This window comes from Anastrepha ludens, chromosome 4 (assembly GCF_028408465.1).
Source record: "Anastrepha ludens isolate Willacy chromosome 4, idAnaLude1.1, whole genome shotgun sequence".
NCBI lineage: Eukaryota > Metazoa > Arthropoda > Insecta > Diptera > Tephritidae > Anastrepha > Anastrepha ludens.
The window spans coordinates 45,609,088-45,634,950 of NC_071500.1; the positions used below are offsets into that span (position 1 = coordinate 45,609,088).

Here is a 25,863-nt window from a genome sequence, read left to right on the forward strand (position 1 = left end):
TCAAGTTCGCGGAGTTAGCTTGCAATGTCGCCAAAGTCAAACGAAACTAGGAGATTAATAATAAATATGAACAAAAACGGAAAGTCTTGACGCGAAATTGCGAGAACATTGCAGAAAAGTGTGTCTACAATACAAAACTTAGTCAAAATTTTTAGAGACAGTGGAAGGATTGACAAAAAGCTTCGAAATGTGAACAGGGCAAAGCTTGGGCAGAGGCACAAGACTTATTTGAAACGCCTTATGAGAAAAGACCCCACCGTCAGTGGAGTTTCACTAGCTGCAGAACTAGAAAAATACTTTTCTATCAAAGTTACACCTCAAACAGTGCGCAATTATGTAAAAAAATTGGGATTTAGAAGCAGAACTGCGGTTAGAAAACCGTATGTAAGCTCAGTCAATAGAAGAAAGCGTGTTATATTCGCCAGGCAATATTTAAATAAAAATATGCGGTTTTGGAAAAGGGTAATTTTTTCAGACGAGTGTAAATTTAATATAAAAATGTCCGATGGACGCATAAAAATTTGGAGAGAGTGTAATACTGGCCTTCAAAAACGAAATCTGCAGCCTTCTTTCAAGCACGGTGGTGGTTCTCTGATGGTATGGGGATGTTTCGGGGCAAACGGAGTAGGAAAGTTGCATTTTATTGATGGAATTATGACTGCGAGGCAATATATTGATATTTTAAAAAAGAATCTACGCAAAGGTGCCAAAAAATTGGGTTGCAAAAAAAAATGTATATTCCAACAAGATAACGACCCTAAGCACACGGCGTTGGATACAAGGTTATGGATGCTTTATAACTGTCCAAATTATCTCAAAACACCACCACAAAGCCCGGATATTAATCCCATAGAAAATGTATGGTCGATTTTCAAAAAGCAGCTGGAACATCATCAAATAAGGAACCGAGAACATATAAAAAAAGTCTTCAAATCAGAGTGGAAGAAGATTTCTCCAAATCTCACAAAAAAATTGGTGGAATCTATGCCGAAGAGATTGTCTGCTGTTCTAAGGCAAAGAGGGTATCCTACAAAATATTAATTTTCTGAACTATTTTTTATTTACTCTTTAAATCATTAAAAATACATGTGTACTAATACGAATTTTGCTTCTGTGAAAAGTGTTCATTTTTTTCTTTCTTATTTTTTTTTTTGCATTTCAATACACTTTGTGAGCGGTTTTTTTATTTGGCCTTATTTTAGTTAATTATCTATAAAATAAAACGGTTTCAAGCATTTGTTTTAAAATTAATTTGAAAATATACGTGGTTTTTTTATTTATTAGGGGGTGTACTAATACGAATTTTGCATACTGTAATTAAAATACAGTTTTTGAATAGTTTTTATTGATTCGGAGCGCGTTTAGCTTGCTATCGATTCCATACAATAACATTTTTTGTCATTTACTTTTTACGACAACTAATAGCTTATTTTCGAAGCGATTTCAACAAATAGGTACAACATTAATCCTTATCCAATTAAATACCTTAAATACATTGTTGTTTTCATATAGATCTATGTATATGGCTCTTTACAGCATATAATTAAAAACAATATTTTTCAAGATATTACAACAGTAATTAGTAATTGAGATCTACCGGAAAAATTGCGTTAGCTGTTGCGTCATCCGGCATTGCCGCTACTCTTTTGGAAAGAGGCCGAACCACACACTCTACAATGAAGCACCCGCTGAAAATCGCCACCGATGATGATAACAGCGTCTGTAGTGTTTCTGGACAGAGCAATACAGGAAAATTGATGCGTGACTGCTCATTAATAGTCTGGGACGAAGCTATCATGTCAAACAAGACGTCTGTGGAAGCATTGGATAGGACAACACGCGATTTGCACAACAAAAATTCACCTATGGGTGGATGTACAATTCTGTTCTCAGGAGATTTCCGTCAAATCCTACCAGTTGTGACTCGAGGAACACGTGCTGACGAAATAAATGCTTCGCTAAAAAGATCCCACCTTTAGTCGTATGTCAATAAATTAGAGCTTAAAACTAATATGAGGATTTCGTCATCTTCACGTGAGAACAGGCTATTTCCAGAGATGCTGCTAAAAGTTGGCAATGGAGAATTAACACAAAGTGAGGGAAGGATTAACCTAGAAAACCTTTGTGTTTTGATAGACAACATCCAAGAGTTAGTCAACAATGTCTATCCAGACATTGATAACATAAGTTATAAGACAATATCTTGGTTTAAAGAAAGAGCTATTCTGTCACCAACTAACGAACAAGTAGATAAAGTAAATAACTTGATTATTTCAAAGATTGATGCGCCGACGAAAATATACTACTCGGTCGATACTGTTCTCGATTTGGAAGAAGCTGTTCAATTTCCTACAGAATTTCCAAATTCTTTGAACCCGTCTGGACTCCCTCCTCACAAAATGGAGCTGAAAATAGGTTGTCCTGTTATTTTATTAAGAAACCTAAGTCCACCTAAACTTTGCAATGGCACGCGTTTGATGGTAAAATCACTGAAAACTTTCATAATAGAGTGCACAATACTCACAGGATGTGGTACCGGAGAAGATGTATTGATTCCCCGAATCCCTCTGATACCATCGGATCTACCATTCCAATTTAAACGCTTACAATTTCCGGTAAAGACATCTTTTGCAATGACCATTAATAAATCTCTTAGATTTGAGTGTTGACTGTTTTTCACATGGCCAACTGTATGTCGCTCTTTCAAGAGTAACCTCTAGAGAAAACATGTTTGTATTGTCTAATGGCAAGAAGGCTATGAACGTTGTATATAAAGACATTCTGTAATATAGTAATTGTTGTAAAAATAAAATAAATACATATGTAAAAATGCAAAAAGTGAATATGCAAAAATGTAGGGTATGAATTTAGATATCCCAAAGATAGCAGGAAATCTTCATGCTATAAAGAAAGGGGAATTGTTTTACTCCAAATTTAACGCGTGCGGGCCACGGGCAGTAATGAATAAGCCAAAACTACTGGATCGATTTTAATCATTTTTTCAGTGAGTGACATAGGTATATATTTTATACCCGTGCGAAGCAGGGCGGGTTGCTAGTAATTATATATATATAATATAATTGGCACGTACACCCTTTTTGGGTGCTTCGCCGAGCTCCTCCTCCTATTTGTGGTGTGCGTCTTGATGTTGTTCCAAAAATGGAGGGGCCTACAGTTTTAAGCCGACTCCGAACGGCAGATATTTTTGTGAGGAGCTTTTTCATGGCAGAAATGCACTCGGAGGTTTGCCTGCCGAGGGGCGACCGCTATTAGAAAAATGTTTTTCTTAATTTTGGTGTTTTCGCCGAGATTCGAACCAACGTTCTCTCTGTGAATTCCGAATGGTAGTAGCGCACCAACCCCGGCTACTGGTTTTAAATTCCATTAAGCCTTTACAGTTTTCTTGCTTCTCCTTATTCATCTGAAATCGCAAATTTTTCCCCGAATTTTTAAATCTGATTATAAAATAAAATTCAGTTTCTCTATGTGAAGGGAAATTTATGTATACTTCTTAAATTCTGCATACAAATAAAAGCATGGAGTGCTTCAGAAATGAAAGAAGTTCTGCGCTGCATTTGTAAACTCATTCTGGATTTCGGAACATAACGGAATCTGTCGGAATACAAACATACATATATAATTGGCTCCTCCTATTTGTGTCGTGCGTCTTGATGCAGATATTTTTATGAGGAGCCTTTTCGTTGCAAAAATGCACTCGGAGGCTTGCCATTGCCGCGTCCGCTTTTCGAAAAAACTTTTTCTTCATTTTGGTGTTTCACGGAGATTCGAACCTCCACATTCCGAATGGTAATCACGCGCCAACCCATTCATCTACGCGGGTCGCATTTTTATTATTCCATTATTACAATTATTGCTTCGGTCGGAATAATAACAATTATAAGCATATTGCTTTTCACGAAATGAATAAAAAAAAGCTCATATATAAACAATAAAGTCTCACTTCCTCCATACAAAAATGGTCCTTTTTTTCCTATCGAATTTAGTATTGTACAATTTAGTACACTCAATGGTTCGTCATAGATATAATGCTAAAGAATCAGTTTTTTATGAAAAATTTTGAGTTGTATTAAAAAAATATTTCTTTTATTTGAAAATTCAATTTATTAAAATTTTTTTGCTCCAGAAAATTGCTTTAGTCTAAAAAAAAATAATTTTGTGAAATTAACAGATCTATATTAAAGTTTTCAAATGTTTTTCGAGAAGAAATCGATTTTTAAAAGTATTTTTGACGCCGTCTAGTTAACTAATAACTTTTCATGGGGCACAAAAGCTATACCAAGTTCTATGATGTGATTGGAAAAGTAGCACAGATGCCTTAATGAAGAGCAGATGCATACAGATCTGACATTCCGGTATGCGGCAAAATAATAATAAATTAGTTATGTTGTGCTTTTTGTGCTCTTAACATACTATATTTCATTTAGCTTTTCAAATTATTTTATGAATTATTATTATTTTATGGTTACTGCGGCTTCGCGAAAACGCAAACATTTCTATGATTTTTTTTTTTTCATTTTAAATTGCATTAGATATACTATAGTACTTCTCTTTACACAACAGATTTACTTTCATTATCTTGAAATAACAAATATATTATTGGCCGTGGAAAGAGCAGTCAGCATCAATACCTGATTTTTTAAATGCCTGTTCCCGCGCCTTATTAGCGGTAATTTAAAAATGCAAAATTAATTATTTGAAATTGAAGTCGCTTCAACTTGAATGAATAATTTGTTCAAATAATTGGAGTTCGCAGGGCTAAAATGGTTATTTCAATAAAATCCTTTTGTAGTTCTTTAATTCTCAAACATTTGTCGTTGTCGAGCCTAAGAGATTTTAAATTTCTAAATCGTTCCATTTTTTATGTTATTTGTTGTGCTGGTACTCTCTTAGATTTCAGTGTAACAAACAAAATGTGTTCTAAAGAATAAGCAAAACTTTAAATAAAATTAGCGTTGCCACCTAGCACTTAAGGCAAAGATGAATTAAGTATTCGCCGGCATAGATAGCGAACACAACGAGATAAATCGCAGGATTTCCGTAGAGAAGATAATTAAAAGCGTGTTTAAAACAATAAACATTTTTTTAGTATGGCGTTGTCAACTACTTTTTAATTCATATTAGTATTGAAATTGCCTTATAAAACACATTTCTACAGTCGATAGTGGCTTTCGCCTAATGCACCCTGTTATCGGCTCATATGGATATATGGTAGTTAATATAATTTATAGAATAGTTTATAAAATTTATAAAAATATATTTATAAGGCCATAGCCATATCCTAACCTTAAATAAAATTTCATTAATATAGATACTTTTTTATATACATTTTGATATATATTTTTCTACAATTATCATAATATTATATATTTTTGTAATCGATTTCTTAATTTATAAAAAAATATGTGGCCATTTCACCCAACTTAATGCTCCAGTTTTGTAGAGATTATATAATTACACATAAATTTGGAGTTCTAAAAAATACAGATCGATTCACTTCATTCTACCTATTCGCAGTATAGAGTCCACATATTCTGTTTCTAGGTTCACAGAAGCAGCACAGGAAAATAAAAGATTGTCATAATAATATATTGCATTATATTACTTCTTATTATTATGAAATAAGATATCTGCACATGTTCAGCGCCCAAATATGTATGTATTGACTATTTTTATTCCCTTCTACTCACATATGTATTGTATCATATAGGTATGACACCAAATTGCCTTGCATCAATTCACACTCTAAAAAATATTCTTCCATTAGAAAATCAGAATACATATTTTTTATGTGTGTCTGTGTCTATTTATAAATAAGCCATCTTGTTTGCTGAGTCATAGTCTAAAAATATTTTTGAAATTATTAGTTTCAGTATCATAATTTTTTTTAATCTCCTTTGGTGTACAAAAAAGAAAACATTTTAGACAGAAAATCGAATATGGAAGTGTGTATGTGCTAGAGATGTCAATTCTGGCATTCCGGGAACACGGACTTTTTAAGCTCCGAAAATTCAGGGATTATTCGCATACAACTGCGAGCTTTACAGTACTTGTAATTTTTTATGAGGCTTATGAAATGGAGACAGAAAAATCAAAATAGCAGAAAAGGCAACATTGGATTTAACATTTTAGAAAAAATGGATATGAATTTGAATTTGTTTTTAGGTTTTTTTATCTGTTGTAAAAAGTTACCTTGACTTATTTGATTTTTTTATTTAATATAAAATATGTGAATCAATATGTATTAAGCCTACTACTTCCCGTTTACCCTGTTTAAATTGTAGGAGATTATAAAATATATGAACTTCTTTCAACTACGAAGTTTTGTCACAGAAAAGTTTTGTCACCAAAAAGTTATTTGTTTTTTTTTTAGTTATTTTGCGTTCATCTGTTTTCGACATATGTGAAGTTGCTTTAACAGTTATGTACACCCTAAAGTATTTTCAAATACGTTTAAATTTTACTGATGTCATTGGATTTGTTATGAATGAAATAATTTTCACTTGAAATAAAGAAGTACATTTAATATCCTAAATGTATTATTTATTGTTTAATATAAAGTATAAGAGTTCAAACAATGCTGATGCAATTTTTTTCCACTTACATTATGCCAAAATAATGAATATCGAAATCCCGATATCAAGGCGTCAAAAAAAACTAACAACCCTAGTATGTATTCATATATGTATCGTGCATACCACGAAGGCTATACAAAAGCGAAATGAAGCGCTACTAAAAGCCAGGTAGTACAACAAATGATCACGTTGTATTTGGAATAAAATAGTGATGTGGAAATGTGAAATTAAGCTGCAAATAAGTGATCATTACCACCGCTGATGTAGAGAATTTCTGTACTCTGGCACCTTTCGAAAAGCGCTACTTTATTTCTGGTGAATGTAGCAAGTGATATCAGTATAGAAAATAAACGAACCTTTGGGTACAATTGTATGCATGTGCAGATGTAGTATATAATATATGTATCCACAATTTATTCGATATATATTCATGGCTTTGTACTCTCTTTTGCCTCTCCTTCTTCCGCTTCTTTTTGTTTGTTTTCTGTAGTGACTTCACGACACAAGGATGATACATTTACCAGGTTTGCTTTTTAACTATGGTGGAAAAGAAATTTGTATTTGGACTTTGGCTACCACGTCACTTCGGGATTTGGCAGCCGAATTCTACACGATTATTTCACATGCACTCACACACTCGTCCAATCAGTCGTTGTACAGATAGCAACGAAGTAACATGACCGAAAACTGTGTTGATTTTTGTCGTATATCACTAACACAATCTTATCGCTAGCCGAAATTAGCACAATCATTTCACACACTCGTCCAATCAGTTGTTGTTCTGACGGCAAAGAAGTGTCATTGGTTGATATTTTTCGTATATAATCAACACAATCTCAGTGTTTTTGTAAACACAACCCAAGTGACGTCATCTCATAAGCTGATTCTGCGAAATCCGCTGATATCCGAAAAACGGTTTATTAAAGAGCACCCGACTAAAAATCTTTTCACCATAGTTACGACCCCTCTATTATTCTTAATTATTACCTACTTGTAGTACAAGAAAGGGTGTGTCAAAATACATGGCAATCCATTTATTTAATTTGTATGCCTGCGCGATGAGATAGTTAGAGACATATTCTCACCAAAATACTCAGAATAATGAGAGGGGTCGTTTAAGCCATGTCCTATTTGTGATGTGCGTCTTGATGTTGTTCCGCAAATGGAGGGGCCTACAGAGACCGACGCCGAAAGGCAGATATTTTTGTATGAGGAGCTTTTCCGTGGCAGAAAAACACTCGAAGATTTTCCATAGCCTGCTAAGGGGCGTACCCTATTGGAAATTACTTTTTCTTAATTTTTAGTGTTTCATGCATGGAGTTTAAAACCTATGTACTCAGAATGGTAGGCACCCGCCGGCCGCAGCAAAACATAGAAAAAATTAATAATTATTTACATTTGAACTAAAAAAAAAATTGACGGGAGTAAAATTTTGAAAAAATAGGCCTACTTTGGGTAAATGCGTGTATCTCGATTCCGACGTAATAAAACTCACCCAAACTTGATACTTGTATTGCTCACCATCTCGTTTAGAACCGACTTAAGGGGTTATACGCAGTTATGAAGCAAATAAAAGACGGGTTGTCAAGGATTTATCCTGAAGAAACTTCAGAATATTTTAATTTGAAAATTTTTGGCGGTTATAAAAGCATCCTTCAAGAACGTCACAAAATTTTTTATTTATGAAAATGTTGATTATAGAGCGCGCTGCAGGCGATTTCTGGAACCTCCTTTAAAAAAAGACGATTTACGGTGTACATCGTAACTCAGGATTGGATTATCTGAAATCAAAAAACCAAACAAATTTTGTTAATATATTAGATTATCTAGTAATTAATCGTTCGGCTAATCCAAACAGTGAATTTTCACAAAATGGCAGCTTTTAAAAGAAATGATTTTGATTTTTACGTTAAAATTTGGCCGTAAATTGATTATAAAATGGAAAATAAGTATCAGATTTACAAAAGGAACGATTAATTACTAGAAAATGTATCTTTAAAGATTGAGTTAAAACGGTTGACCGATCAAACAAGCCGTTTTCGAGATATCGTGTACACCGACTTGAAAAATGCCGTTTTGAAAAAAACACGTTTAAAGTTTCAATACCTACCTTAAAACGTGCCGAGGCATCTCTACATATTTAGGTATAACTCCGAAAGTATTGCTTAGATCTACTTCAAATTTCGTGCGTATACTTTTGAATATATGTACATTACAAAAATGCAATAAAAAAAATCGATTTCCTTGAAAGTCATAACTGCGTATAACCCCTTAAATAATATTGACATTGGATGAAAGCCACGCCCAGTTTTTAAATGTTAGGTCTAAATTTCTGTACGACCATCTAACCCATATCTCATTGTCTATTAGGTTGTTTGACTCCGAAAATTGACAGCCAGCTCAAATTAAATTTTAAACTCAATTGTGCGTTGGTATACAGAGTTCGGTTCGAGCCGAATTTAGCAGTTCCTTACTTGTTTAATTGAATTACGGGTGAACTATATGAAATGTTACCTATTCAAAACACCATAACTTTTCCGTGTGAAATTAGTTTTTATTGATTTCAAAGACAAAATTGTTCAAAAATGATTACAATTGTAACATATGTATATCCATTTTAGCTCGATATTACCACCTTTTGCCTTGACTATAGCCTTCAAACGGTCAAAAAATGAGTTGCATACTGCACGAATGTGATCTTGAGGTATTTTGGCCCATTCTCGTATAATCGCTTTTTTCAGCGCATCCATACTGGCATATTTTTTAGTCCTCACCTTGCTCTCTAAAATGGACCAGATGGAATAATCCATCGGACTCGCGTCTGGTGAATATAAGAGCCATCGGGTGGACGTTATGAAGTTCGGAACGTGTTTTTTAGCCAATCTTGGTTCACACGAGCTTTATGAGACGGCACCGAGTCCTGTTGGAACGTCCATGGTCTACGACCGAAATTTTTGCAGGTCCACGGCTCTAAAGCAGCTTCTAAAACATTTTCCCGATAATAAGTCGCATTCACTTTGACACCAGGTTCGATAAAAACGATTGGAGAGCATCCATCAGCGGTCACTGCGGCCCAAACCATTACTTCCGATGGGAAATTTCTTCGAGTGGCCATACGTAGACTGAAATTCTCGTATGAGCGTTCGGTCAAGTAAATACGATCGTTTTGAGTGTTGATGAACTGCTCAATTGGGAATTTTTTTTTTCTTCAGAAAACACAACGTTGCGAAATTCTCCACGTTCGTGCAAGCGCAACAACTCCTTTGCTCTTTCGCACCGAATTTTTTTTTTGCTGGGGTGAAAGATCGTGTGCTTTTTGGAACATGTAAGCTTTGACCTTGAGCTCATTTTTCAATATGCGTCGAATGCTGTCTTGCAATATTTTCAGTTCTTTGGCCATTTTTCTCCCACTTCGACGTGGATTTCTTTCAAGTCGAGCCTTCACTTTCCTAACTATTTCTGGCGTTGTTGTGGTTTTTTTCGGTCCACTTCCATAGCGTTTAGCAATGCTACCAGTATCATTGCAAACATTTTATTCATTTTAAGGTGACTGAGCCCACGAACAATGGCTGGTTGTGATTTTCCAGCCAAATATAACACAAACACACTATTACGTTTGAATTCCATCACAGAAAAAAAATTCAACAAAACTGAGGCGCAAATGCTTTTGATGGCTTGTAAACAATATTTTGAACTGTCATTAGAACAATTTTGACGTTGATGTCATGGGCTGTTTTACAGATACAAGCAGTGGGAAGTTGGTAACACTTCATATCGTTCACCCGTATATTTTTATCATTTTATTTCGTTTATATTTTATTTGCATTTGTTTATCAAAACATATGGTAGAACTGTGTAATCAGTGACTATAAAGTAAAGAAATAAAATAATTTGGCAGCTATTTTGAGATACTCACCTTGCACTATATAATATAGGCAGCATACAGTACACATACATATGTATACGTACACATACATAGTTTATATGTTTATAACTAAAGCAAATTAGCAAGCGATGGATGGGGCGAAGTAGTGTGCTATAAAACAGTCTGAAAGTACATAGATATCTACATTTGCATTCATACACATCTATTCTATGCATATTTGCATATACATATACAATACATAGAAATACTGAGCATCGAAGTAGCCAATACCAAAGAGAACGAAACCAGCCCAGTCGGAAATATTATACATTTGTATTATTAATTAAGGCATAGTAATAGGAATGCCAGGAAATAAAAAGTAAAGCCAATATTGTTTCGGAATATCGGAAGTTTATGTTAGGTTAGGTTAGGTTAGGTTAGGTTAAAAAGCTGTCCTGCTAGGGGCCCAATTGGACAAAATAATTTAAAATTTGTCCGTTGCAGGGGTGAAGGGAAATGGAGAACTGAACAGACAGGTGAAAGAAAAAAGAAAGAAGGGGCTTGGACTAGAGGACGACGACCAAAAGTGGCGACTTACGTTTGTATTAACCCCGATCTACACGTGGCCAGAAGGATCTCGCGACTTTGCACGTTTGCGCACTAGTCTAGCGCTTGCTGAGTTGGCGCGAGGCCCATCTTTTAAGTAGCAGACCACAGGATCTCAAGGGAACTCCAATCCTCTCATTCTGCGATGAAGCCGTCTCCAGGGTCCCCTGTCGAGCCAGCCCACCGCAGTTTTTAACTATACAAAAATACTTCTGAGAATAAAAATACTACCTTTGTAAAACGTTTTATGTTAAAAAGAAGAAAAACGTAAATGGGGACTTCCAAAATAAATATAAATGCAGATTCTTCCCTCTCAATTGTATTCTGCTTTCAATGGGCATTTTCTGGTTAGGGAGACTATTTCAAGGCCGAAATGTGCACAATGTGCAGTTCCACCTTAAAGGAAGAAAAAAATTCGTACCAACCCGAATCTTAAGTACAAAATGGCAAGCATCATACTATATCATCCTTGATACTCTAAGATCTGATTGTAAATACTTAAGATATGACGAAAAATTAAATTACCCTGCAAAAATACTTTAGACTGAGGAGTGTATGGCGAGCTTATTTTCTGTACGGTCTAGTGCACATCTTAGTTTTCACTTTGGTGAAAGCTGATGTTCTTCACTCAACTACATCGACTGCCATTCTTTAATCGCTTAGTGGCTTGAGAAATGTTTAACTTAATTAGAACAAAATTACAGGAGAATAATACATAACATAAGTTGTATACATTTTTTCAATATAATCAAAATATTTTTTGTGTTCTATTTAGAATTTTAGAATTGATAAGAATTATTATGAAATATTAAATACGGAAGATAAACTATCATTGAAGTTAGAAATTTTTTACGTTTAATTTTTTCATTTTCAACTGGAATAAACGAATGAAAACCACGTGTGCCACTGATTGTTTTGCATGTTAAAAATCGTTTACTTAAGAACTTTTTTATATCTTCAAGAGCTTCATTGGAACAAAAGTCAAATGTAATTGAATCAAATGTAATTATAGTTGATGCTTTCCATTTCAATTCAACCGGGCTATTCGGGTCATGTTCTTCGATTTCGATGTAACTTAAATATGTTGCTCTCTGGTCGAAATAATGAGACACGTATTTTTTTGTTCGCCCGAAAAAATTTTTTTTCAAGAGTTATCGGCAATTTTGTTTTTCGCATCAAACTCGATTTTTTTTAATTATATAAGAAAAATTTTTTTTTAAATGCCCATAACTTAGTCAAAAATGAACCGATTTTAATAATCCCGGGTTCAAAATGATCGTAATTACTTGCACAAGCGACTTCATGTAGAAACAATTGCAAAAAAGTAGTTGAAAATTTTTTATTTAGCAAAAAAGAAAAAAAATTTAAATTTTTTCAAAATTCAATATTTCAAAAAGTGTATTTTTTTTTTTTTTATAACTTTTTCCAAATCAAAAAAACATCTCAAACTTTAATTGAGCTGCATGCCTAGTAGCTAAAACGAGTTGTTTTTGAGTAATGAATTTTTGAGTAAACACCCTGTTTCGCACTTTTTGTTTTTTGCAAAATAAAAAATTTTCAACTACTTTTTTGCAACTATTTCTAAATGAAGTCGCTCGTGTAAGTAATTACGATTATTTTGAACCCAGAATCATTCAAATCGGCTTATTTTTGACTAAGTTATGAGCAATTAAAAAAAATTTTCTTATATAGATTCTTTCCATTTCAATTCAAAAGGGCTATTCGGGACATGTTCTTCGATTTCGATGTAACTCAAATATGTTGCTCTCTGGTCAAAATAATGAGACACGTATTTTTTTGTTCGCCCGAAAAAATTTTTTTTCAAGAGTTATAGGCAATTTTGTTTTTCGCCTCAAACTCGATTTTTTTTAATTATATAAGAAAAAATTTTTTTTAAATGCCCATAACTTAGTCAAAAATGAACCGATTTTAATAATTTTGGGTTCAAAATGATCGTCATTACTTACACGAGTGATTTCATGTAGAAATAGTTGCAAAAAAGTAGTTGAAAATTTTTTATTTTGCAAAAAACAAAAAGTGCGAAACAGGGTGTTTACTCAAAAATTCATTACTCAAAAACAACTCATTTTAGCTACTAGGCATGCAGCTCAATTAAAGTTTGAGATGTTTTTTTGATTTGGAAAAAGTTATAAAAAAAAAAAATACACTTTTTGAAATATTGAATTTTGAAAAAATTTAAATTTTTTTTCTTTTTTGCTAAATAAAAAATTTTCAACTACTTTTTTGCAATTGTTTCTACATGAAGTCGCTTGTGTAAGTAATTACGATCATTTTGAACCCAGAATTATTAAAATCGGTTCATTTTTGACTAAGTTATGGGCATTTAAAAAAAATTTTTTCTTATATAATTAAAAAAAATCGAGTTTGAGGCGAAAAACAAAATTGCCGATAACTCTTGAAAAAAATTTTTTTCGGGCGAACAAAAAAATACGTGTCTCATTATTTTGACCAGAGAGCAACATATTTCAGTTACATCGAAATCGAAGAACATGACCCGAATAGCCCGGTTGAATTGAAATGGAAAGCATCAGTTAAAAGCTCATTAACACAGTGCGGAGTGACAATTTTAAAAACTTATTCCTAGTGGGCTGCGGGGGGTCCGGACCCATTAATCAAATGGGATACGAATATAAAAGGACCATAAATTATACTTATTCCACAATTTTCCTAAATTATAAAATAATTGTTGTCAAAGAACCTATATACAATAACCTTACATAAATTACTACCCATTATGGCGATGAAAAACTATTACTCGTACGGCAAACTAAATTCAAACAATATGACCTTTCTTATTTCGGAAACTTCTAAGATTCTATTAATAAAAATTAACAGTAATATTACAATAATAAAAAATGTTAATTTATTAAGTTGGAATAATATTATATGATGTAAAACTGTGTTCTTTATACTGTATTGGTAAAGAATAAAGCATGCTGCGGGAGCTGCCGCGCGCGGCTATTAGTCCGAGTCATGCATTGTAAAATTCAAAAATTAATTTCTCGAGAACAAAAAAAAACCCATCTCTATAATTTGCAGTATCTTTTAAGAAGGGTTCAAACTTTGATAAAAATTCTTTTTTACAAAATTCCACAGTGTACTTCGAGTAAAAAACCAACAATAAAAAATTATTGTTTAAACAAATTAGCTAAAAATCATTTTTTTTATTTTTTAAAAATATATTATGAAATTTTCCCTATAATTTTTATAAATAACTTTTTTTTGTATCACTAATATATTTCAAGATAAAAATTATCGAAAAAAATTTAGCATAAAAATTCAATAAACAATAACTTGCAAAATAATTGAAATTTTGCAAAACCCTTTGGCATGCTTCCAAAGAGTCACAAACACAACAAAATTCCAAAGTATAAAGAAAATTTACGGACCAACTGGTACTACTTTCATGGAACGCCCCATAAACTATTTTTCTAGATGAGCTTTGTTATCCAACACAATTTTCCAGCTATAACAAGTATTAGTCATTTTACTGTCATCTATTATACATGTATATGTATGTGTAAGTACATATCGTTTAACTAAAAATTCCAGGTGTTCATACTGCCCCATCAATTCCGAGTGGAAATTTCCCCAAGCAATTTTTAATGTTAATTGTATAATTTTTCACAATGAAAACGTAAAATACTCTGCATAATAGAAAGTATAAAAATTAATACAAGTCTATTTTTTTACGTGTGCGTGATTGTCTCTCAACAACAAACAACCACATCGATAACTGAAAAATCACAACACCAACAACTTAACTAAAATATCACGAATGTTGCAATCTAACATTAACAATCAACTACAAATGACCTACTATAATGGCGGACAATTGACAATGGTGTACAAACAACAACAACACAAAATATCTATGTGAATTTGCGACATGCGCATTCCCAATAGATTTAGCGTGTGGACGACAGAGTCGCTCCCGGCAACGCCGGCAACACCCTCCAACTCCTAAATACTATGAGGAGTACTACGAACAAGCCATGCACACACCAGTGCACCAACAACAGTTGGAACAAATCAAAACGCAATACCTGTGCCATCAGCACAACATCACAATCGACCGTGATACGGTATTGAAGATAAATCGCCTTGCCACACGCAAGAATTTGCATAAACGCGACCACAGCTGGCCGCCACCGAATAGTGATTACGCAATGGATGGCGAAGCAGTTGCTGGGGGAGCTGACGCAGTGGAGGTAGGTCGTGGTGGAACGCAGTCACTCACGCATTCGCGCAGTTCTTCAAAAGAACAACGCCAACACCAGCAACATCATCATCAGCAACAGACGAACAGCAGAAGTAGCAGCTGCAGTAGCTGTAACAACAATGCAGTACACTTTGCGGAGAGCGTTTGTAAGCGGCACGGCATTGATGCGATACGCGAGAAATTCAATAGTCCCACGCGAATAATTGAACCGACGCCCGCCGAGTTGCGGCAACGCAACAAAATGGAGCAAATGCAGCTGCAAAAGCAAAAACTGCAAAAAACTGTGAAAAATAAATTAGCGCATGTCACCGATAGCTCCCGCGAGACGCGCGCCAACGTCTGCACTGTTGGCACTGGTGCGTCGCAACAAACATTGACAAATGTGCACAATAACAGCGCCAATATATCATCGGTCAATGCGGCTCTAGAATCTTTTAGCGTCGCCATTATACCGAATGTAGCTACAACCACGAGTTGGCCCGCGGCCATGACCATGAATGAAATTGGCGGAGAGCTGACTAATGTTACCACCACCACTAGCGACTACGATGCTCTAGATGACTGCAATACACCGATGGCGCGTGGCTTCTCCGCGCCCGAAACTAAAGCGGCTGATGTGTATATCGGACTGGTGGAGCCACGTCGTGATTACTTTGAACAACTGGCGCGGCATGAGTTTGGGGCTCCTAAAAAATGGCACAGTTATGAAAATATTGCCACAGCTACAGCCGCGCGGCAACAATTCACCACGGAAAACACTACAGCAGCCGCCATCAATAATAATCGACAATCACAATCGCTAGATCGAGGTCGGAAACAACAACAACAACGTAGACGCGAGGAGTTGCCACCATTGAAACCGCGCTCCTGTGGCATCGGCGGTGGTGGTACAGCAAGTGGTGGCAATATTCCCGCAGTGCGCATTACACCACCGTGCAGCGTCACAGAAGTGAATGTGATGGCATGTAATAGCGAGGGTCCTGCCTTTAGCAGTGGTCAATCTTGCGCAACAAGACCAACACCACCAACGTGCAATCAATCAAAAACGGGTGGAAGCATGTCGCCGCGCGTGCAACGACGCGCTATTAAATTGGCAACGGAAATAAAAATCTGTTACAATGACATGGACGCTGATGAAGTGGCTGATGCAGCTTCTAGTTATCGTGGCAATAAGGGGGACATGTGTGCCGTTGACAAGCATGATTTGCGAGCTGAAGCAGTAACAGCACCAGTAAGAGCAGCAGAGCAACAAAATAAGCCACGCACATACCTATCAAGTGAGAAAGCTTCGGACGGGAAGTCTATTAAAAAGCGGCAGTCAAGTGATCTGGAACATATACCGCTGCCACCGACGCCACAAGTTGGTAAAGAGGAGGCACCTGGAGGAAAGCAGCCGACAAGGTGCAAAATTAGTGACTTTGGCTCAACGCGAACGTTTGAGTTGCAACGTAATCAAAAACAGACACAGCACCAACATCAACAGCAACCCCAGACACAGAATCAGCACCGTCGCAGTAGCAGTGAAAGTAATTTGAAGCAACAACCGCCGCATTCCGCACGCATCATACCTATCGAGTTGGAGCAGCAAAGTGTGGCAGAGCGTATGGGTAAAAAGCAAGCGCCACCACGTCGCGATCTTAGCACCGTTAGCGCGGACCAACTCTACGATGATGCTTGCATCTACTTGCGCTCAATAGATTTAGATGATCGTACAGTCGCTTATATACCGGCCGCCATTACGATAGTGCCGTCACTGACCGATGAGATTTTGCAGCAAAGGACTGCGGACGAGCAGTCTCAAAACCTCAAAGCGGGCATAGTAACAAGGCGAGCGCTAGAAAAACCTAGAGCCTGCTCCAAGGGTACATCAGCTCCAATATCGCCAACACCTCAGCCACCCGTCACTCAGCGCAACTCTTCGCACACCATCACCAGCATGCCAAGGCAAATATTGCATAAAAAGGCAGCGGAGAAAAATGTATCGAAAATGCCAATAACAGCAGCGAGCGGTTTTGATGGCCACGATGATGCAACCACCAATGAAAGTGTAAAGCAGTCAAATGGCGGCAGTAGTAGTAATCGCAAAAATATTGATAACCAGTGCGCCAATGGTTCCGATGACATGCAAAATATGCCAACACCGCCAAATAAAGCACATTCTGGGCACGCCACACATGCAACCCAATCGCCCGTATACAAAATCTCTGGCCAACTATCGGGCACAGAGCAGCCGCTGAGCAATACAGCAGCAACGCGTAATCGCCAACCACAACAGCAGCTAAAAGTAGTGGGAAAAGTCAGTGAAAATAAAGGTACCACAACCAAAATGCAAGTAGGCCAACATAGCCAACAAAGACAGCGATTCGAACGCCCTCGTGGCATTTACTACACTGACGGTGAATATTTGTATGGGCCCTTTGGTGAATTAGCTGGTGAGTGTGAAACTCCGAACATATCAGGAATGGAGGCAGCCACTAGCGACAGTAAACAAACTTGCGTTAATGAAAACGAGTGGCAAATGAGCAGCAAAAAAATGAAAACGCGGCAGCAACAGAAAATCGGGGGCTTCTTTGCGGCCAAGGAAGAGCAGCATGCGCGCTCAAAGCGTATGATGAAGGCGACAACGGCAGCTCCAACGCCAGTGTCAGTACCAGAGCAACAGAAGGAAAATGCCGCAGAAATTGCGGCGCTCGAGGCAAAATATGGGCTATTTCAGCAATCCATTGCAGAGCACCTTAAACAGATTGACACGTATATGGAAAATGCAAAAGTGGCGCTTAATCGTAGCTTGCCGCAACAAAAACTCGTAGATAAACCAAAAGAGGTCGGAGAACAGGAGCAGGCTATGCAGCAGACAAACTCATCACAGCAACCAATTTTACACAAAATCGATATCCAACCGAGGCAAATTCAGCTTCCAGATCAACAGGTCGCTTCAACCGTACCGCCACTCGAGAGTCCCTTACAAACGCTCGCTCGCCAGTTAGTACACAAACAAGCAATGCTTGTTGTTAGCGCCAATGATGATAATTTACAGGCAATAGAAGAACACAGATGCCCTCTTGTGCAGGAGAATATGCCTGTGGTTGAGCAAGCACTGCAGGATTTATCCGCAGTAAAGGTAGATGACACTCAGACTGTCGGCAAAGTAGCACCACTGGTTGCCAAACATGTGCAGAGCTCAGGCGGCCAAATAGCAGTAGATGGCAGTGTGCTACAACCATTAATGCAACGCCTGATTGCGGCTCCTACTATCGACACCGCCACCGCCACCGCACCCAGCACAACAGACCGTACTGATACTGAAGAAGTGCTGGCAGTCGAACATCACTTTATGCCCACGGCGGCAATACCAAAACGTGTTACTATTTTGGAAAATCTTGACGATGTGATTGCAGCAACTGGACGCAAGCCAACTAATATCGTTCTAATTGAAATGGACGACGATGATAAGGTGCATAATGTTAACGATAAGGTGGCATTCGCAAATGACAAAGTTGATGACAACAATAATTGCGCACACTTAGCCGATGACAGCAGCATTAATGATACCGCTGAGCTGGAGAAAACCGAAACCAATAGTGAAGTGGTTGAGACCAGTGAAAATCAGAATTTCGAGAACTTTAGCTTGTCCTCTAAAGGCAGTGGAGAAATAATGGGAGGACGTGTAGATATCATTGAACATACGGCTGATGACAGAAGCTCGACAAGGGTGGGTGCTAAAGCAACAACAAATGTGAAAATACCGATAACGGGCGAGGCGACAACTTCAATTTGCGCCGCCCCCGAGCATGTTGTCGATGTTGTAGCCAATTATGAGCAACTAGGACAGTTGCAACAATTCATGCCAAAGGCAACCACAGCAACTTCAATGAAGCACGAACTAAAACATAAACAATCACTTCAACAACAACAACAGCGACAGGCTTATACTAAAGCGCAACCAGATACTCGAGTGATTGCAGCAACTACAAAATCTGCACCTACCACGCCAGTGTCAAGGCGACGCACAACTTCCATTGCCGTAGATGAGTCAACAACTAGCAAAACCACAGCACCGCAAAAGCAGGAACAACACGCACGCCTGCAAAAGCAAGTTCCGCAGCCGCCAATACCGCCGCCACTACCAACCCCACCGCTTCGTGCAGGCAGCTTGCCGAAGGATTTATGCAAAAATGTGGTTTCAGGTTATATTTCCACGCATCAGTCGCAGGAACAGCTAGTTGAGCAGGTATATGACATGCTGCAACTGGAAACGACGTTACATAAAGAAAAAGAGGTGATACTGGAGCAAGAGCAGCAGCAGCATCACAATCAAATACAAACACAAGACAAGCGTAAACAAGAGACCAGCAATCAGCTTAGAACCGGCGTTAATACGAAAACCTCAAATCAAAATCGGGACCAAAATGCGTTAGTTGGAGAACAACAGCAAGCAGCATTATATGAAACTCAACAACTAAATCAACAGCAATCAGCAATTTCGCCAATAACGAAAAGTAAGCGAAAATCATCAAGCTCAGCAGCAAGCAGCAATGAGAATGTCACTGCACTGCCAGATACAAAATCAGCGTGCAACTCTATATCGGCAGCATCGGCAGCAGTAACCGCTTTAGCGACACAAAAGGTGCCATTAGAAGTGCCTACAATAAAGGCTCCAGCTGACGGAGAGAGCCGCAAGCAAGTGATTGCTGGGCGACGCGGCAAATTAACGCTGCATATTCAGGACAACGCCAAAAGTGCGAGTGTGCCTGAGTGCATGGACACTTTTGACACATACAAAGCCACCTACGAAATACCGAGTCCTTATTTTAAACAGCATATAGCTTGGCAGTCAATGGTGGATGGGCCACAAAAAATAGCAAAAAGTGTTGTTGGCACCGAATATGCCGCCACTACAGATGGTGTAGGCAGGCAACAAGGAGACAATGAAGTGCAAATTGATGCAGTTAGCCATACAATGGCCCAAGAGGCAATAAGTGACAATACTCAGTCCCATGCGCCACTACAGTCAGTCAAACAGCAATCAACGACTTCGCGCTTGTCCCCAGTAAAACCATTTGCAAGTGAGCACTCACGCAGTCGCTCTGTCAGTCCGCGTACAAATCGTCAAGCTAGCCGCTCGCCTATACGCAAATATCCCGCTGCACTAATTGAACCTCATGCGCTCACACGCGCTGCCTCACCTTTCGGACTCAATCCGCTAGACATTGCAGAATTGATTGATGGCGTTGCACACAATAGTGCTGCCGCTGATGCAACTAGCGATGGTGAACAACACAAAACTTTGAAGACAGCTGTAGGCGCTCCATTGAGTTCTACCAGCACCGTGCAGAAAAATTTGGGCGAGTTTGTGCCGCAATTGGAGGGTCACAATGTTGGTTTATTGGTGCGTGCGCCCATCTCATCACAAACTCAGCAAGAGCAAGCACAGCAGCAGCGAAAGATCGCATTGCCTACCATGGCCACACAAAACGTTGGAATGTTTCAAATTGAAACGGGCAATGCACTCACGCACAGCGCAGTCACGCATTATGTTGATGCAGAGGCTAGTACTGACGATGACGATGGTGATGTGGAACAGCAACAACGTACAGTTGGGATTAAGTTGCAACGCCAATACAATAAAACTCACCGAATGACTACACCTACCCCAACTTCAACTCCATTTAACACACCAGTCTCGTCATCCTCATCATTGTCTTCGTCAGCGCATTGTGCACGTGCACGTAGTAGTCATTCGATGGTGGATAAAAAGGCACATGATCCGGAGCCCAGTGCAACAATAGAAATTATACACGACATACAAACACATGCTCATACTGCAAAAAACACACAAACACACGCAAAAATTGACAGCAGTGCGACTGATTTAACCTGCACCGCAACTGGAAAATTACAAATGCCGGTTCAGGGATATCACAGCCAACAACAGCAACAGGAAGTTGTGCTGGGCGATGACAGCCAGCAGCAAAGTCTAGATATGATTGGGAAGCCTGCAGTAGCATTGCATCACCAGTGCACCGCACTGCCACGTGATAGTGGCATAATTAATCGCTCATTTGACAATGTTTCACCGCGTCCCTACATCACTGTCGAAGGTATGTGCAGCTGATATTACATATGAGAGTTACGTGTTGCTGTGTTACTATGTTGCTGTGTTGCCGTGATACGTGCTGTTAATGATATGCGGCACGTGATGGCGCCATGTGTTTCACGTAATGTCTTTTACAATTATTTACTTTCGTGTGCCATTGATTGTTTTCTTAATATTGCAACAGCAACGTCTGTACGTTGTTTTAATTGGACCTCAACATGTATGATTTTTAACCAATATTTGTGAATACTTAATCAATTTAAGTAGTTTTTTTTATACTAGGTGAAGTGAGAATTCCAAATTTTCACGATTTATTCATTCAGCGCTGTTAATTAATGATTATTAATTATAATGATTACCATTTGGATTATTTTTTTGAGTAAGAATCCATTTAATGATTACGCAGTTGGACAATCATTTTAAGGCCTAAACAAAACCAACTCCAACGTTAGCGTCCATGCGTGATAGTTAAAACCCAGGAGGATTTATTTCCACCTCATCAAATTATTTCAAATTTATGTAAGCACAAATAGGAAAAACTGTGGGTTACTTTGATCACTGCAAACCTCAACTTTGTAATTTGAATCTTCCAACTGCCTTCTTTAATAAAATTTTATGAAACTTATTTTAAAGAGGGTAAAAGTCCATTCAGATAAGAGTTAAGGGATCAAACTCTTCAACAAAAAATTTCTCATTGCCTTTCAGTAGTAAGAATTATTTTTATAGTGGTTTGTTACATAACATTTCATGTAAAAGAATTGCATATCTGACCATCACATTGAAACTGTAACCCACTTTAAAAAAGTGCGCTGAGATGGCGTTAAGTCCTTTTGGGGTTTGACCATCACGCATGAATGCCAACGTTGGACGTTGGTTAGTTTGAAGCCCTATTCTTAGAATTGTTCAATAGTGTAATTTTTCATTATTTCCACGTTTTTATTAAATAATCTTTACAACTGTGTTTATTGATTATTCTTTATTCAACCTTTCCAAAGAAGAAGAAGTAAGTACTAAAATCTGCCAATGCATGGAATATTTTGTATGTAATATAAAATAAATATTATTTTAAAAGTATGGAATAAAAAAAATAAAATCCTTGTTTTTGGTGATTATTAAGGACATAGTAAGGGATAGTACGATCAGTATTAATTCAAAAGAATAGCATAAAGAATATCATAAATACATCTTACAACATTTATCATATATAAATACCTTAAGTTAACTTTTAATAAATCCTTAGCCTCTGGTATCTTTATCGCTGAAGAAAAAATGAGAGTTGTTGCTCCAATTTTTGAAAGTGGTAAAAATATAATAATAATAATAATAATGGCAAACCTCCGAGTGTATTTCTGGCATGAAAAAACTCTTCATAAAAAATATCTGCCATTCGGAGTAGGATTGAAACTGTAAGTCCCTCCATTTGTGGAACAACATCAAGACGCACACCAGAAATAAAAGGAGGAGCTCGGCCAAACACCCAGAAAGGGTTTACGCGCCAATTATATATATATATATATATATATATTTCATGTTGTTAACCTCGCCTTTTACGTGTTGACGTTCGAGAACAAAAATAACTTTTTTTAAGTGCAAAATAAAATTTATAAATCGGATGATCTAATTAATTGCAAAACATCTCTTGTGTGAGCCCATACTTGAAAGCTCATATTGTGTTGGTGAAAGATGATTCCTGTTTGCGGAAAAACTTTGCATTGAGCAGCTTCTTCCACAAACAACTCTTGGTGTATTAACGTCGTCTTAGTACACCCAGTATGGGTCGTTTGCTGTTTTATTTTTGGCTCTTAGGCATAGATCTAAGATTTGTCACATATTGCGATATCATAGGCGGGCTTTGAATCACCGCAGTTGAATTTCTTGTATTTCTTTACTCCAGTCAACACGAATCTTCCTTAGGGAAATTGTCAAATTATGCAGAATCCAATGAGAATAAGTCTTCTTAATGACCAAATTTTCATGCAATATCGTATTTAAGCTGGCTCCACTAATACCCTGGAATGTCTCCGATTTTGTATTACCGATTGACGCACAGCATCAATGCATCAGCATATAAATAAATAATGCGAAACTTTTTCGCTTTTAAAACCACCTCAAATCATAGCTAATAGGTTAAGCTTAAACTTTCAAATTGGAAAACGAGACAGCAAGACATTCAGTATAGTTACTCACATACTATAGAAGACTACTGTAAAATAAAAATAATAAAAAATACCACGAGTTTTCAATTCAAATAGTCACGTGGCATATTGCACAAAATGGCGAGCGAGTTACAAGTCGAACTATCTTTGGTCAATTCAGTAGGGAAGTATGAAAAAAAATGTTAAAATTTTAAAAATAGTAAATAGTTTTTTTTTCAAACAAATTTGCTCCAGTACCATTCTGCATCAACCACGTTTATATTATATATATACACATGCATATGTGACTCTACCCGAACTGATTTATGTTGGCGAATTGTGACCGGCAGTTGCTGTAACGACAGACAAAATTCGCAGTATATGCGAAGCCAAGCTAAAAAGAGTGGACATCTGAAACAAATTTGCACGCACATGTAGTTGGTTATTTGTATGCATGTGTGATTGCATGTTTAATAATATAGAGAATTATATGCAAATTTTATCATTTTGAGAAGTTTAATTTTACTGCTAATTATAACAAAACCGAGGGGTCGCGGCAGCTAGAAAGATTGGAAAACAAAATATATAACATTTGTTCTGCAGTCTACCTACAACAAATCTTTTTTTATATATTAATTAGAAGACAACAAATCTTTTTTATTTTTTATTTTTTATATTTTAATTGAGAGGCAAAGAATCCTTTATTTTTTATATTTTAATTTGGAGACAGCAAATCTTGTTTTATATATTAATTAGAAGAGACTGCTTTATTTTAGCTTTTCAAGATTTTTTTATTCAAATTTAATCAGAATATTTATTATTAATTTATTCAGCTTCTATATGGAGTTTTTCTGAATATAACAGTTTTTTCTAAATAATTTGAATTTGTATAAAACATTCTGTTTTATTCCAGTAAAAGCCAAAAACGTATACACGAATTCATTTTTAATTACTACTGCGTTCAAAAAAACAAAAAAAAAAACATTTATTTATCTGTTAGTGAGAAATGGATTTACTTCATATTGATGTTCTTGAACTGTAAAAACGCATTATTTATTTATTTAATAAAATCATAGAAATTTTACATTTGATGCTGCATATCTGCATAGCAACTCAATTTGAAACTAAGTAAATTCATTCAGAACTAGTTTGCTATACTTTAAGTAATTACTAATGATTTATAAGGAACAAAATAGTTACTTTCTTTAACACATTTGGCACTTTTTCACGAAAACACTTCACACGATTATTTGAATAAAAAGTATTTGGATGGAACTTATTGGGTACAGGACTAAGTAAAACAGGTGTCGCTGAAGGTACTATTTTTGTGTTCGCTCTAATAATATACTGGTGATTTGAAGATGTATAAGTGAAGTCTCGATCGCAGTAGTTGACACTCGTTTGAAGCGTAAAGATCCTTTTATATCTGACGTCGAACATGTCTACGTTCGTCCCGAAAAAGCAGCAGTTGCAGGAAATCATACTTCATTATTACCCCTTAAAAAAGTGCAGCTCACACGTGTCGTATATTGATCAATATTTACGGTAATCACGCTCCATCAAATAGAACTTTTAAATAGTGGTTTCGACGCTTCCAAAGTTGCAATTTCGACGTAAGTGACAAAGATCGCGGGGCACCGAAAAAATTCGAAGATACTCAACTACAACAATTATATGATGAAGGCGCATGTCGAACGCTGAAGGAGCAAAATATCGAGAGACGTTTGGTGACTTGTGAGATGCTTCTTGGACGGCAGAAAAGAAAAGGTTTTCTGCATCGGATCGTCACTGGCGATGAAAAATGGATCTATTATAATAACCTAAAGCGTCGAAAATGTTGGAGCCTGCCAGGTGAACCAGGTCCATCCACAGCGAAAAAAATATTCATGCTTTAAAAGTTATGGTGTACATCTGGTGCGATCAGAATGGTGTCGTCTACACATTATGAACTCCTTAAACCAACCATCACTGGCGATCGTTACCGGCTGCAGCTAATGCATTTGAATCGAGCTCTCAAAGAAAAGTGGCCAGAATGAGACGATCAAACATGACAAACTGATTTTGCTGCATAACAACGCCAGGCCGCATGTTGATAAATCGGTATAGAAATATTTAAAGGGAATGAATTGGGAAATCTTGCCCCACCCGCCGTATTCCCCAGACATTGCACCTTCGGATTACTATCTGCAGTCAGCCTTTATCACTGCAGTCAGCAGTTATTGGAGAGCGATTCACTTCTTACGAGAGCATCGCAAACTGGCTCAATGAATGGATCAAGTCAAAAGAACTAGAATTTTTCGTCAGAGGAATCTGTATGCTACCTG

General features: G+C 36.9%; 1 protein-coding gene across 4 annotated transcripts in view; it reads left to right on the plus strand.

The window, feature by feature from the left end:
* Positions 1 to 25,863, plus strand: part of LOC128862144 (uncharacterized) — a 188,095-nt gene that overhangs the window by 30,634 nt on the left and 131,598 nt on the right. For all 4 annotated transcript variants that reach the window (XM_054100607.1, XM_054100608.1, XM_054100609.1 and 1 more), the window contains exon 2: positions 14,992 to 21,408. In XM_054100607.1, coding sequence (XP_053956582.1) covers positions 14,992 to 21,408 — 6,417 coding nt within the window. The remainder of the gene's footprint in view (positions 1 to 14,991; positions 21,409 to 25,863) is intronic.